The sequence below is a fragment of the Prionailurus viverrinus genome, chromosome B2 (genome assembly GCF_022837055.1).
Source record: "Prionailurus viverrinus isolate Anna chromosome B2, UM_Priviv_1.0, whole genome shotgun sequence".
Taxonomy (NCBI): domain Eukaryota; kingdom Metazoa; phylum Chordata; class Mammalia; order Carnivora; family Felidae; genus Prionailurus; species Prionailurus viverrinus.
In genome coordinates, this window is record NC_062565.1 from 66,348,488 (window position 1) to 66,362,502 (window position 14,015).

Genomic DNA, 14,015 nt, shown 5'->3' on the forward strand with positions numbered 1-14,015 from the left:
TAAATAAACGTTGAAAAAAAACAAAAAAATAAAAGAAATGTAACTATGAGAAAGAATTATGAAAAATTTCTCTTCACCTCTAGGGGGCACCAAAGTACAATGATAAGTAGAGCAAAATAAAAAAAGGAGGGCAGAGATACCAAAAAATGTATCTTGTTTTATTGCCTTGGGTTGAAGCTCTCTAGTTCACATCATTGGCTTTATATGAAGTTCTTGGTTTGGTAGTCTTCTTCCAAAAATCAGTTATTCCTGGAGGATATGTAAGAATCCTTTAAGGTTTCTCAATGAAATTCTTTCAACTGAGGCCAGAGATAATTTTTCCCATAATTTTTGGAAGTTTAGTCTCTTTCAAAAAACTAAATCTCCAAGTTTCCAAGCATGCAGAAGCTAGTTAGGTAGGATATTTGGGGAATATTGCTTATACTTACTGATGATAAATTTGGGCACAAAAAAATCCTTTGTAATACTTAGAATTATATGCTCACAGTTATAAATTACTGGATTATTACTTTCCTGAAGTTCCCTGGCATGGCCTTTTCATAAAGGGCATTTTGGAGCTGCTCTTTAGTACAACAACAAATGTACCCCACATCACCAAAGACATCAGTTAGATTTCCTTAGGTCCAGAATAAAAATCAAGCAATTTACCCTCAGAACCTTGGCTATCCATCAGGAGTATCCTCAATCTATCCTGTAAGTAAACAATAGCCAGTACATACACCATCACCAGGGGCAATTTCTTTGGTCAATGCTTGCTTGGCATAATGATAAACTAAGGTATTTCCTTGGAATTCTGGGTCATTACACTTTGAAGTTAGCTTCCTTCAGTTGACCAAATATACAGATGACCAAATATATATATCTCAGATATATTTAGTCTTCATCCACAGTTCCAGAAAATGCTTCAGAACCATAAAAGGGAAATGGGTGTCTCATTATTAATTAAGGTGACTTTTGGACCCCATCCAAGGGAGGCCACTGGTTTCCAGGAAGACCAACCATGTGATTGAAGAGTGTGAACTTTCAGTCCTACCCCCTCCACCCCCAGTCTCTGGTGGAGGGAATTGGGGCTAGAGGTTGAATCAGCCAATGGTCAGTGACTTAGCCAATTATGACTATACAATGAAGCCTTCATTAAAACCCAAATGGACAGCTTTTTTAGTCTTTTTTTTTCCCCCTGAAAGCTTCCATGCCTGGGGAACCAGAAAGCTCCCACATGCTGCTGAACCAGGCCTCAAGTCCATGAGAACAGAAGCTCCTTGGTTAAGAACTTCATCCTATGTATCTCTTCATCTTGCTGTTGATTTGTATTCTTTATCTTATCCTTTAATAAACTGATAAATTTAAGTGTTTCCCTGAGTTCTGTGAGCAACTCTAGCAAACTAATCAAACCTAAGGAGGATGTCTTAGGAACCTCCAATCTTTAGCTGGGCTGTCAGAAGCACAGGTAACAGCCTGGGGCTTGCTACCTGCATCTGAAGGGGATAGGGATGGGGACCAGTCTTGTGGGACTGAATTCTTAACCTGTGGAATCTGATGCTATCTCCCAGTAGACAATGTCAGAATTGAGTTTATTGGACACCCTGCTGGTATCCAAAAATTGTGTTGTATGTGGGGGAACCCACCTGATACACACACACACACACACACACACACACACATTGGAATTGGGTCCAGGAAGTCTAAAAGAGTCACCAATCTGAAGAATTTTCTTTTTTAAAATCAATGTGTTGATAGTTATTGTCAATCTGTATAATGAACAAGGGTTTGTTTGTTTTTCACTTTAGAAGTACATAATGATTTTATTAAAATTAGCCCAAAAAAACTCAACTTTTATTTTGATTTGTCAGTTTTTTTATATTCTAATTTGGCAACCAAAAAAAATTCATAATGTTTGAGTTACTCAAAATTTTAGAATATGAGGCAAACCTGAATATTCTATTTTTTTCTTTATAAACTAAAAGAGAGAAAAAAAAAGAAAAGGTATCTTAGAAGTTTGATTATTTTGGATTTGGGGGCAAATTTTAAGAAAAATAAGTTACTTCAACAATAGGAAACATGGATTTAAGGTGCACTTTGAAGATGAAGCAAGCAAGATTTTCTGACTTAATGATTTTAAGCAAGTAGCTACAAAAAAAAAAAAAAAAACAAAAAAAAAAAAACAAAAAACTCTTTTCAGGGCAGGTCATGATCTCCCAGTTTGTGGGCTCAAGCCCAAAATCCAGCTGTCAGCACAGAGCCCACTTGGGATTCTATCTCTCTCCCTCTTTCTCTCTCTCTGCTTGCCTCCATTGCTCTCTTTCAAAATAAATAAACATTTTTAAAAAATAGATTATTGCTTTCCTGTGGTACCCTGGTATGGCCTTTGTGTTGGGGGGCAAAAAAATTTCAAAACATTTGTAAGTAAGTGATGCCAGTATTATCAGGAGGCTTCAGTTTCTACTCCGACAAAGTTAACCTTCTAGTTCGCTTTCTATGCACGTTGATATTCACTTTCTCAAACACCAACCCTTTGGTGAAATAAAGCAACTGTTTCACTTTTGTGATGAGAATTTTTAAAAATCAGATTTGGAGTGCCTAGGTGACTCAATCGGTTAGACGTCCAACTCTTGATTCCACTCAGGTCAAGATCTCACCGTCAGTAAGATCAAGGCTCACCTGGGGCTCTGTGCTGTCAGCAGATAATATTTTTAATTTTACGTGAAAAAATTGATGTGTTTTTTTCAAAAACAATTTTTCTACATTGAATTTGATTTTTTTTTAATGTTTATGTACTAGTTTTTGAGAAAGAGAGAGAGAGAGAATCCACGTGCAAGTGGGGGAGGGGCAGAGACAGAGGGAGAGAGAGAATTCCAAGCAGGTTCCACACTGTCAGTGCAGCTGGAGCTCTCTCTCATAAGCTGTGAGATCATGACCTGAGCCTTAATCAAGAATCTGACTCCCAACTGACTGAGCTACCCAGGGGCCCTCAGGGAAGTCCATTTCTTATTCAGCATCTCTATCATTCTGCCAATCTCTGGCTGACAATAGGAAAACATTTTCAACTCCCAGATGACTTGAAAATATAGAAAAAGAATCTTGTAGTGATGATGTGAGTAGCTCCTAATATCAATTCAATACCAGGTTATTAAATTAATCTTGATAATCTCATTTCCTTTCCTGGTGACCTGAGTAGGAAATGGCATATGTCTCAGTTTTTAAATGAGATAAAGCCTAAGAAGCTTCCAGAATAGGTTTTCTCATTTCTGAAAAGAGACATAAAAATGATTTTGTCCCTCCTCTTCTTCTAGTGGTAGGGACTACATATGATTTGGGAAAGAGTTATAAGCATCTTGCTACCAGCATGAAAATGAAGCCAACACAATATGAAGTGGGAGGGGAGGAATACACAGAAACTGGATCTGAGCCCTACTTGGACTTACTGTTATTGGCAATGTTTCGTCTCTATTGGTTTTTATCTATCAGATTTATCCAGATTTTTTGAGGTATTATAGAAAATAAAAGTTGCATTTATTTATCTGTACAATTTGACATTGTTTGCTATTCAATAGATAGTTACTGATTCCATCCTATAAGGGCACTTTGCAGAACACTGGAACCCACAGGTGGTTCCTGCAATTGAAGGACCTTATACTCTAGCAGATAACCTTAAAAAGCATCTGGAAATGTCATTTTTTATTGAGATATAATTAACATATTAGTTTCAGGTGTCTAACATAATTCAATATTTGTATTGCTTAAGGGAAAAAAAAAGGGTTGCCTGGGTGGCTCAGTCGGTTAAAGGCCTGACTCTTGGTTTCAGCTCAGGTCAGGATCTCACAGTTCATGGATTCAAGCCTCACGTCAGGCTCCATGCTGATGGTGTGGAGTCTGCTTGGGATTCTCCCTCTCCCTCTCTCTCTCTGCCCCTCCTCTGCTCAGTCTCTCTCTCAAAATAAATAAACTTAAAAAAAAAAAAAAAACCAACCAAGTAAATAGCTTCTGAATAAGACATATAATTCTCTTAAAGTACCTGGGAGGGAGATGGGCCATGTTCATTCAGAACCATGATTTTTAAGTTGCCCCTTCCGCAAGAATTGGCAACCTGATGAAGAATAAAGTAGTCTAAATTCTGTGTTTGGGAATCTATGGTAACTATACAATATATGCACTTCTGTCCTAGTCTCACCACTTCCACTTCCTAACCTGTAAAAGTGGAAATAATAACTGTATCTTCCTCACAGGTTGTTATAAATTACTTAAAAAGACCACAATTTGTCATATTAGCTGTTTGATACTACAGAGGTAATCCTCATACAGGTGCATCCAGTGCTGGGGAACATGAATCTCTCTGAACTATACCTAATGTTGGTGAGCAATGTGCTTTTCATACTCCCACAGTTTTGGTAACATTCATTATCAGGAAAACAATGGAACTCATAGATGGCCACTGTTGGAATCCTGCTTCCTCCATGCTCAGCCACGATGACATCAAACCTCCTGACCACAGGTTGGCGCTAGGCACTGCTGGGACTCTGTTGCCCTACCCGGATTTGAGGGAGCCAATGGGCAAGCGCTCCTGGAGTGGGCGGAGCCTGCGAAGGGACCAACCGGGCTTTGGACAGACTGCGAGCAGTCTGGTCCCGCCTCCCGGCCACGTGGGATTTTCTCTTCCTGCGGATAGCGGCCCAGGCACGAGCAATGGCGCCGTATCTGATGACGACCCAATATAGATCGCACAGCCAAGGAGCCAGCAGTAAGTGTTCCCATTACGCGAACTGGCTCCTTTTACACACTCGACGGGACTGGTGCAGGTTTAAGCACTTTCTGAAACCATCAGTGCTTCACGTGGAAGCACGTCGGCTAGAAAAGATTTTTGGTGAGTACACGCGAATCTTTACCACAGGGCCCCACCTTGGTCTCCGGTAACCACATTGAACCACCCACCGCAGACCTAAGGCAGTGGCTAGTGTATCCCAGTGACCTTCCCCCCCCCCCCCCCGCCCCCGCAAACTCCTGGTGTAGGCCCCCCCTCCGCCCTCCCGCCCCGCTCCCCCCCCCCCCCCCCCCCCCCCCCCCCCCCCGCTAATCCCTTGGGAACCCTGCATTCTCCACAGGTCCAAGTAGAACCCTCCTCCCAAGGTTCGAACAGGAGTTCAAAGTCCTGCTCCGGATGGGAGAGCCCGACTCCGAGGGCAAAGTTGAAATCTTTATCTTGGGGAAGCGCCGATACCGGAAGCGTGCCAAAAGCCTGATTCGCATTTTGGCCGCGAAGCCAGAAAGGAAACTGTATGGAGGTGAGGAGCATGCTGTGCCGAGGCACAGGGTGCCGCGGACCTGGGCTGTGCCACGGGAACTTTCACTTCTGCCACTCCCCTCCCACAAGCCTGGGACTCCTTTCACATCCTGGGACGCTAGGAGAAACCCTAGAATACGGCACTGTGGGAGACAGCTGGCAAACCCACGGAAGGCAGAACCATAAGGAACTCCTACCCTAGTCCCTTCCCACCTGTCTTTTCAGAAGTTGGGAAGGAATCCATCTGGACCCCACTTTCTGAGATAAAACTGGAGCCTGGGAAGTCCTGTACTCAGGGATTCTCAGACTTCAAATGAACCCAAGAGCACTGTAGAAATGCGGGTTGATGGGGCGCCTGGGTGGCTTGGTCGCTTAAGTGTCCGACTTCGGCTCAGGTCATGATCTCACGGTCCGTGAGTTCGAGCCCCGCGTCAGGCTCTGTGCTGACAGCTCAGAGCCTGGAGCCTGTTTCAGATTCTGTGACTCCCTCTCTCTCTGCCCCTCCCCTGTTCATGTTCTGTCTCTCTGTCTCAAAAATAAATAAACGTTTAAAAAAAAAAAAAAAAGAAATGCGGGTTGTTCACCACCACTTCCCCCAACCCCACCTAGGAGACCCCACTTAGGAGTTCGGCATATTGGCAAACCAAAACCTCTTTGTTCCTCAGTCTCCTTACCTATAAAATGGGTCTAGTTGTTGTAACCTACACATAGGTTTTTCCCAAGGATTAAATGAATGAATACAACAAAGCACTTAGAATACATAGAAAATACTTGATAAATATGAGCTGTCATTATTTTGTTGGGTGTTCTGGGTGATTCTAACATAGGTGGCCTGCTCTAAGGTGACCAATAAGGTAGACTCAGCAGTGTTTTCTGTGGAGTCACTTTCCCTGTTTCCTTTGTGTTCTCCTGCGCAGTATACTTGCTCAATTCAATGCTTTTCTTACAGGCATAATGATGCTCAGCCTTAAGAAGTCTGTTAAAAGAGAGGATGTTCATTCCAGTGCTTCCCTCTCCACTGCAGTGATGACCAGCCTGGATGAAGCCATGCAGTCACTGGAAATAGGTTCGGAGACTGTCCAGGAACCTGTTACCAAAACAGTGTGATCTTTGTGATCAGGACCTTAGTGCAGGGGAGGGTGGTCTGAGTCAGGAGACTTACCCTCAGAGGCACAGTCTAACTCTGCCTTTGCTCCTGTGACTAAGGGGAAACTAGTGTCAGTGCTCTACCCACCTTTCTCCTGCGTAGATGCTTGTTTAAAGGTTCAAACATGTTATAATTAAAAAAAAAAAAAACTTAAAAAAAACATTTATAGATACATACATAGATATACATTAGTATTGTCAAGGAAAGCAATCTTGGTTTGCTTGCTCCAAGATGGGAAAAGTAAGAATTACAAATGGCTGATTCTAACTTTCCATAGTGTTTTGTATTTGGTGAGTGTGGCTAGAATCTTTAATGTTCCAGGGCACTTTTGTAGATTGGGAAGAACATTACTGTTTATTCTTTCATTGATGCTAATTTAAAAAATAAAATGTTTCATTGATATTAAACAAGATTTATAAATCAGTTCTTTTTTTTTTTTTTTTTTTTAATTTTTTTTTTTTCAACGTTTATTTATTTTTGGGACAGAGAGAGACAGAGCATGAACGGGGGAGGGGCAGAGAGAGAGAGAGTCACAGAATTGGAAACAGGCTCCAGGCTCTGAGCCATCAGCCCAGAGCCCGACGCGGGGCTCGAACTCACGGACCGCGAGATCGTGACCTGGCTGAAGTCGGACGCTTAACCGACTGCGCCACCCAGGCGCCCCTATAAATCAGTTCTTAAGTGTTGAAACATTGATGACAAACTTATTCAATTCTTCTTGGCTTTTAGTGAAAAAGAAGCCTATTTTTCTTTGTCATGTCTTTTTTAATAGCTTAAAAAGCAAAACACATTAGTACAGAATTTATTATGACTAGAACAAAAGCATCTATAAGTGTTCATTATTCCTGTAATTCCAAATAGGTTTCCTGGATTAAATCATTTTATTAGTTACTTTACTTTCTCAGTATTATCATAAATAAAAGGAAAAGGATTCCATCTTAGCCTGAATATGCATATCCTGGGTTCACTGACCAATTACCTCTGGATCAGATCCCAAGAATACCATTTATGGAGCATTTGGTGTAGGTCAGGTTCTGTTTAGTGCTTTATATACATTATTTGACTGGATCTTCATTATAATCCTATGAAAATAGATATGATTATACCCATTTTACAGATGTGGAAAGAGCAGGGTGAGAACATCAAATAATGGGTTGTCCTGCCTCTTTATCACTTTTCATGTTGATACATTTTCACACTACACTATAAACTCCTTATGGCATTAGGGATGATTCAATTTTCTTTTATCCCTGAGGCCCTAGGCAAATAGCTAAACACTGGATTATTAACTTAGTTACAGTGATTGTCTTCATTTACTAACCAGTCAGCCCTAGTTAATGCAAATAGTGGTGTTAATAAAAACCAGGTGTACAATGTGACCATTTGACCATGTATGAATCCCTGTATATGCTATACAACATCAAAAGTCCTTAAGTTTCATAATAATGTAATCAGGAAAAATTACTGTTTTTCCCCATTTCTCTTAGTGGTAACATGGTACTCCAGATTCAGCCTACAGAATTGAGGAAGCTTCTGCTGGGTTTAAAAATGTCTCTTGCAGTAGGTACTTAGGGCCCACCCAGGCACCCCTGTAGGAAGTAGCCAGGGTCAGCCACTAGCCCTAAGGCACAGGGTGAGTAAATTGGAGGTTCCAGGAAAGCTCCTCTGGCTCTAGGTCATGTCACAAGACCCTAGGAGAGAGAGGCCTGGCTTTACCTCAGGGCCTCAGCAATGGGCTACAATTTGCAAGGGTAAGGCCTTGAAGACCTTCCCAGGCAGAAATGTGGAAAGTTTGTTTATAAACTTACATATCTTTCAGCTTGGTCACAATCATATACACTCTTAGGAATTCAAATTTGAGGTAGACTGGGGCAGCATTCAGGTGCTTTGGAACCTCAGACATCTGTGGATCTCAAAGACTGGCCCCCTGCCACAGGGGGTGTTCTTTCTGCTCTGCCATGTGGTCTTTGTCAGTGACCTCAGGGTTCTGCCCCCACTGACTCTAGGAGTGGTAGGGCTCCATTTACAGGTGCAAGCCCACCCTCTCTCTCAGACTCCCCTCACTTCCCCTCCCCCCTCACCCTCCTCTACCTCACTCCTGGGAGTACTTGAGAGATGCAGAGAAAGCAGCTTCCTGCCAGAGCTGCCTGGGCCCCTTTTTATAGTACGTATTCACCTGCTATAGCCTTGGGACTTCAGGTTTCTTGTTTCTCTCCTTAAATGATACAGGCTTTGCTTGATAAGTGTTTTTGTCATTCTATTGTCTTTGTCATGTATTGACCTGGTCTATTTTTTTTTTTTAACTTTTATTTATTTTGAGAGAGAACAAGTGAAAGAGGGGGAGGGATGGAGAGAGGGAGAAAGAGAATCCCAAGCAGGCTCTGCACTGGTATTGCAGAGCCCAGTTCAGGGCTTGAACCCATGAACCGTGAGATCATGACCTGAGTTGAAACGAAGAGTCGGATGCCCAACTGACTGAGCCACCCAGGTGCCCCAACCTGGTCTACGAATAGTTCACAACTTCTCTATCGCATATACATGGTAGCTGTTTTCTTAGAACACTTAATCCATTATTATTGTGAGGCACCATTGGACCATCTGTTTTGTTCTTTTGCATGTGATCATCATTGTTGCTCATTCTTCCTATTCTTGGTATACTTTTTCACATTCCTTTGGCCTAGTCACAGTTTACTAAATCCACCCTTCTCTATATAGAGAAAATGTGCATACTTATATTTGATAGCCATTATCTATACTTAATCAAAGAAATAATACCCAGATACTTATCCTCCTACAATAATTACAGATTAAACATATCCATTTTATGTTTCTTATTTATGAATTACAATTATCTTTAAATTTGTACATTAACTTACCACTTAGGTCATGACTAAGAGTGAGGGACTGTAAGGACCAAAAACTTTTCCCTTACCTTCTAGTTTCTTTCTAGTCACTAAAGTGACATAAGACAGATTAACAGGAGAAAAACGAATTTCATATGTATGAAATCCCCAAAGACATGAAACCCAAAGACAGGCAGTGGAAGCTTATATGCCATCTTGAGCTAAGGAGAAAGGGGTAGGGGTCTCAAGCGTCAAACGGGAGGAAGATGAGGTGCCTAAGTGGCTCAGTCAGTTGAGCATCCGACTTCAGCTCAGGTCATGATCTCACAGTTTGGGAGTTCAAGCCCCACATCAGGCTCTGTGCTGACAGCCTATTTCTCAGGTTTAATGTCTTTTTTTTTTTTTTTAATCTCTTTACTGGACTCTAATGTGGCTTTAAATGTAAAATTAGATATGTCTGCCATTCTCCCTGGAACCTCCAGCTTGGGGACATTTTTCTTTTTCCTAAAGTATGTCCTTTAAAAGTTCCATTCAGGGACCCTGACCACGGCCCTGACCCCGACCCACCTAGATATGGCCCGGCACGTATTCCTCACGGGGCCCCCAGGAGTTGGAAAAACAGCGTTGGTCCAGAAAGCCAGTAAGATTTTAAAATCCTCTGGTGTGCCTGTCAATGGATTTACGCAAAAGTCAGACAGGGAGGAAATAGGATTCAACGTTGTCACATCATCCTGCACGCAGGAAGTTTGGTCTAGAATTGGGTCAGAGCCTCTGCCTGGAAAACGCCAGTGCAGAGCTCGGCAGTACGTGGTGTATCTGACTCCCTCGGAGCAGTCGCCACTTCCGGTCTTGAGGAACGCAGGTCCCAGCAGAGACCCAGGGCAGAGGGTGTGTGTCATGGATGAGACTGGGAAAGCAGAACTGCTCAGTCAGCCTTTCGTCCAGGCTGTTCGTCAGACGTTGTCCACCCCAGGAGTGTGTAGTTCTGGGCACAATCCCACAACTAAAGGAAAGCCGCTGGCCTTCGTGGAAGAGCTGAGAAACAGGTAAGATGTTCGGGTGTTCAGCGTCACCAAGGAAAACAGAAACCACCTTTCACCAGATACTATGACGTGTGTGCAGAGTGGCAGGAAGTGAAGACGGTTTGCGGCCCTGCCTTGTGCACTTGAAGAGATGTGCGGGTTCATGCGTAACCTCATCAGTGCCCCGCCAGTCAAAGATGTAGGCGTTGGGGCTTAGGAAGCCTTGTGGGCTTTTCCAGAGAAAGTCTGACAGCTGTCCTCCATAAAATGTTTAAAAGATCACTTGGCCTTAATACTCGATTGACGCTCCAAGATTAACACTCTACTGTGGCTTATTTATGCTGAGGGGTTTGTTTATTCCCTCTTGCAGTTGTGCATATGATTTTGGTAAGTTATGAAATGAGAAATGGCTTTCAGAGTATTAGATGGAACTCACCGCCATTGAAGTTTATAAATGTGTTCTGGGGAAGGAAGAGAAGAGTGGTCCCCACCTAATTCGTCTTGCATGTCATGAAAATTAAATACCTCCAGGTGCAGCTGCAGCTTAAAGGGATACCAGTTAGTTGGTTTTTAAAAACAGTTCAGAGAAAAAGCCGGTTTAGGTCCTCCCCACCCATCTCATTGTGTATTTGTTTGCTTATTGCTTAATAAAAATAAATGTGGTGGTTGTAAATAAATAAATATTCCATTCATGAGGGTAAACTCTTATTTTCCTCCCAGAAAAGACCTTCATTCCACCTGTGTTCTTAAAAGGAGAGTTTTGCTAGATAAACAGTCTTCAGTTGACTATTATTCTCTCTCAGCCCTTTAAAGTTCTTACAGGGTCTGGCTGCCATTACTAATTAAGATTTCTGCCTGGTCTGGGGTCACCTGGGTGACTCAATCAGTTAAGCCTCCAACTCTTGGTTTCGGCTCAGGTCATGATCTTGAATTTCACAGGTTGGAGCCCACATAGGACTCTGCACTGAGAGTGCAGAGCCTGCTTTGGATTCTCTCTCTCCCTCTCTCTGTGCCACGCATTCCCTCACCCCCTCACGCTCTCTCACTCTCAAAATCAACAAACTTATAAAAAAAGAAAAAAAAAAGATTTCTGCCTCATCTAATTGTTTTTCTCCTGAAAAGGCTTTATTATGCACAGAGGTGGGAAAGGACTCAGGACTCAGTCCTTGGCAGCTGCTTTCCTCATGGCAGCCAGGACAGTACTCAGCTCCCCTCTCTTCCTCTTGGCAGATGTGTGTCTCCACCTTTTTCTTGAACCTCTGGGCCTGCTTCCCCTTAGCTCCATGGCAAGCCAATTGTATATGGCAAAGCTGCACACCTCCCAGATCATGTCCCAAGTACTTGATGTGTTTGGTGAGGCCCCCAAGGCAGTGGTAGCTGTCCTCAACTAGCTTCATGTTTCAGTCACTGTGTCCCTTATTGAGGGTCACAGCAGCCATGGGGTAGCGCAGAGCCCCATGCTTCCTGGAAAGGTGGTCTAATTTTTTTTAATACCTGTGGTGCTTGTCAATATTTACCCCTCTTCATACTAGATTTTATCAGTATCTTCTTTATTTCTTGGTAAGGCTTGCAAGAATTCTTCCTACTAATTTTTTTTAAATAAACTTAATTTTTTAGAATAGCTTTAGATTTACAGAAAAATCTTGAAAATAATACAAAGAATACCCATTTACCCCACACCCAGTTTCCCCTATTAACATCTTATATTAATATGATACATTTATTGTAATTGTCGAAAACAAGACAACAGGCCCAAAATGGAGTTGCTTATGCTAAGCACCACATCACGAAACCCATCAAACTGAAACTAAATTTAATTACACTTTCAGCTCTCCCAGAAATGGAGTCTTAAATCAATTAGTCAGGAATCGCCTGGTCAGCACTAGTTAAATAATGATAGACACCTGTCATCCCCTAAAGGATTAACTTTGTAATAACCAACTTGTTTTTTTGCCTAGTATAACTTCCTTGTTCCTCTTCCCTTTTGCCTATAAAAGTCTTTCATTTTGTACAGCTCCTTAGAGCTCCTTTTTATCTGCTAGATTGGATACTGCCTTATTCGAATCAATTTTTACTTAAATAACTATTAAAATTTTAATACGCTTTTTATTTTTTAACACAATTGATGAACCAATATTGATATACTATTATTAACTGAAGTCCATACCTCATTCTGATCACCTTAGTTTTTTATCTAATGTCCTTTATCTGTTCCAGGATCCCACATTACATTTAGTTATCATCTCACCTTAGGCTCCTCTTGGCTGTTAAAGCTTTTCATACTTTCCTTGCTTTAATTACCTTGACAATTTTGAGGAGTACTGGTCAGCTATCTTATTGGATGCCCCTTTATTGTAATTTGTCTGATTTTTTTTTCTCAAAATTAGATTGGAGTTACGGGTTTGGGGGAAGACCACAGAGGTAGCCTCCCACTTCATCACATTATATCAAAAGTACATACTATGAATGACTTCACTTTTGACATTGACCTTGATCATCTAGCTGAGGTAGTCTTTGACAGGCTTCTCCACCAGAAAATCACACACACACCACTTCCCCTACTGTACCCTTGTAAAGAAGTCACCATGTGCAGTTCACAGCTAAAGACAAAGGAGGGGCCCCTGGTGGCTCAGTCAGTTGACTGTCCAACTCTTGATTTCGGCTCAGATTATGATCTCACGGTTGTGGGTTCAAGCCCCACATCAGGATCTGCACTGACAGCACTGTCTCCCTCTCTCTCTGCCCCTCCCCTGCTCACTCTCTCTCTCTCTCTCTTTCCCTCTCTCTCAAAACAAATAAACATTAAAAAAAAAAAAAAAACAGAGCAAGAAGTTAGGCTCGACTTCCTCAAGGGCATAGTATCTATATAAACTATTTGGAATTCTGCATACATTTGTCTATTCTTCCTCATTTATTTATTCAATCATTTATTTGCATCAGTATGGATTCACATCTTACTATCTTTTTTAAAAACCAGCTTTTGGGGGCGCCTGGGTGGCTCAGTCAGTTAAGCAGCCAACTTCGGCTCAGGTCATGATCTCGCAGTCCGTGAGGTCAAGCCCTGCGTCAGGCTCTGTGCTGACAGCTCAGAGCCTGGAGCCTGTTTCAGATTCTGTGTCTCCCTCTCTCTCTCTGACCCTCCCCCGTTCATGCTCTGTCTCTCTCTGTCTCAAAAATAAATAAATGTTAAAAAAAAAATTATAAACCAGCTTTTGGTTTTGTTATTCCTATTTTGTTTGTGTTTCATACTCCTTTGGTTTCTGCCTTAACCTTTTTTTTTTTTTTGCTTTGTTTCCTTAAGATTATTTTTTCTCATTTTTAGAGTTGAATGTTTACCTCATTTGTTTTCATTCTTTCTGATAGTACCTTCTTACTGCAGTACAAGGAGGGATCCGCAACTTTCCCCCCCACCCCACTTCCATCCACTCAAGGATCCCTCTCTAGAGCTTTGGAATCACTGCCCGATGGCAGCAGCCTCTTCTGCCAGGCTTAGATATCAGACTTTAGGTCTGCTCTTTGCTGCCCTTTGTCTTGGGATACCAGCCTCCTCCACCACTGGAAACCTTCCTATCAAAGACTGCCTATGAAGGAACTGCAGCTGCATTGTAAATATCCCACTCTGTAAATTTCCACAGGTTCATTTTGCCATAGAAAGACAACTGGTTACTTGTTATACATCTTCTTTTAAAGTCTTAGCAAGAATCCACAAGCCCTGACAAAGGCTGTAC

At 42.0% G+C, this 14,015-nt stretch overlaps 1 protein-coding gene across 2 annotated transcripts; it reads left to right on the top strand.

The window, feature by feature from the left end:
- Positions 1-9,838: 9,838 nt before the first annotated feature.
- Positions 9,839-10,402, top strand: LOC125165793 (cancer-related nucleoside-triphosphatase-like). Of its 2 annotated transcripts, XM_047859116.1 has the most exons (2): positions 9,839-10,127; positions 10,317-10,402. In XM_047859116.1, exons 1-2 carry the CDS (start codon positions 9,839-9,841, stop codon positions 10,400-10,402), a joined length of 375 nt encoding a protein of 124 aa, XP_047715072.1. The 2 variants fall into 2 exon arrangements, with proteins under 2 accessions (XP_047715072.1, XP_047715071.1); XM_047859115.1 differs by lacking the exon at positions 10,317-10,402 and having other exon boundaries at positions 9,839-10,315.
- Positions 10,403-14,015: the final 3,613 nt, after the last annotated feature.

Coding starts and splice junctions, on each gene's coding strand:
- LOC125165793 (XM_047859115.1), top strand. CDS start 9,839: ATGGCCCGGCACGTATTCCTCACGGGGCCCCCAGGAGTTGGAAAAACA.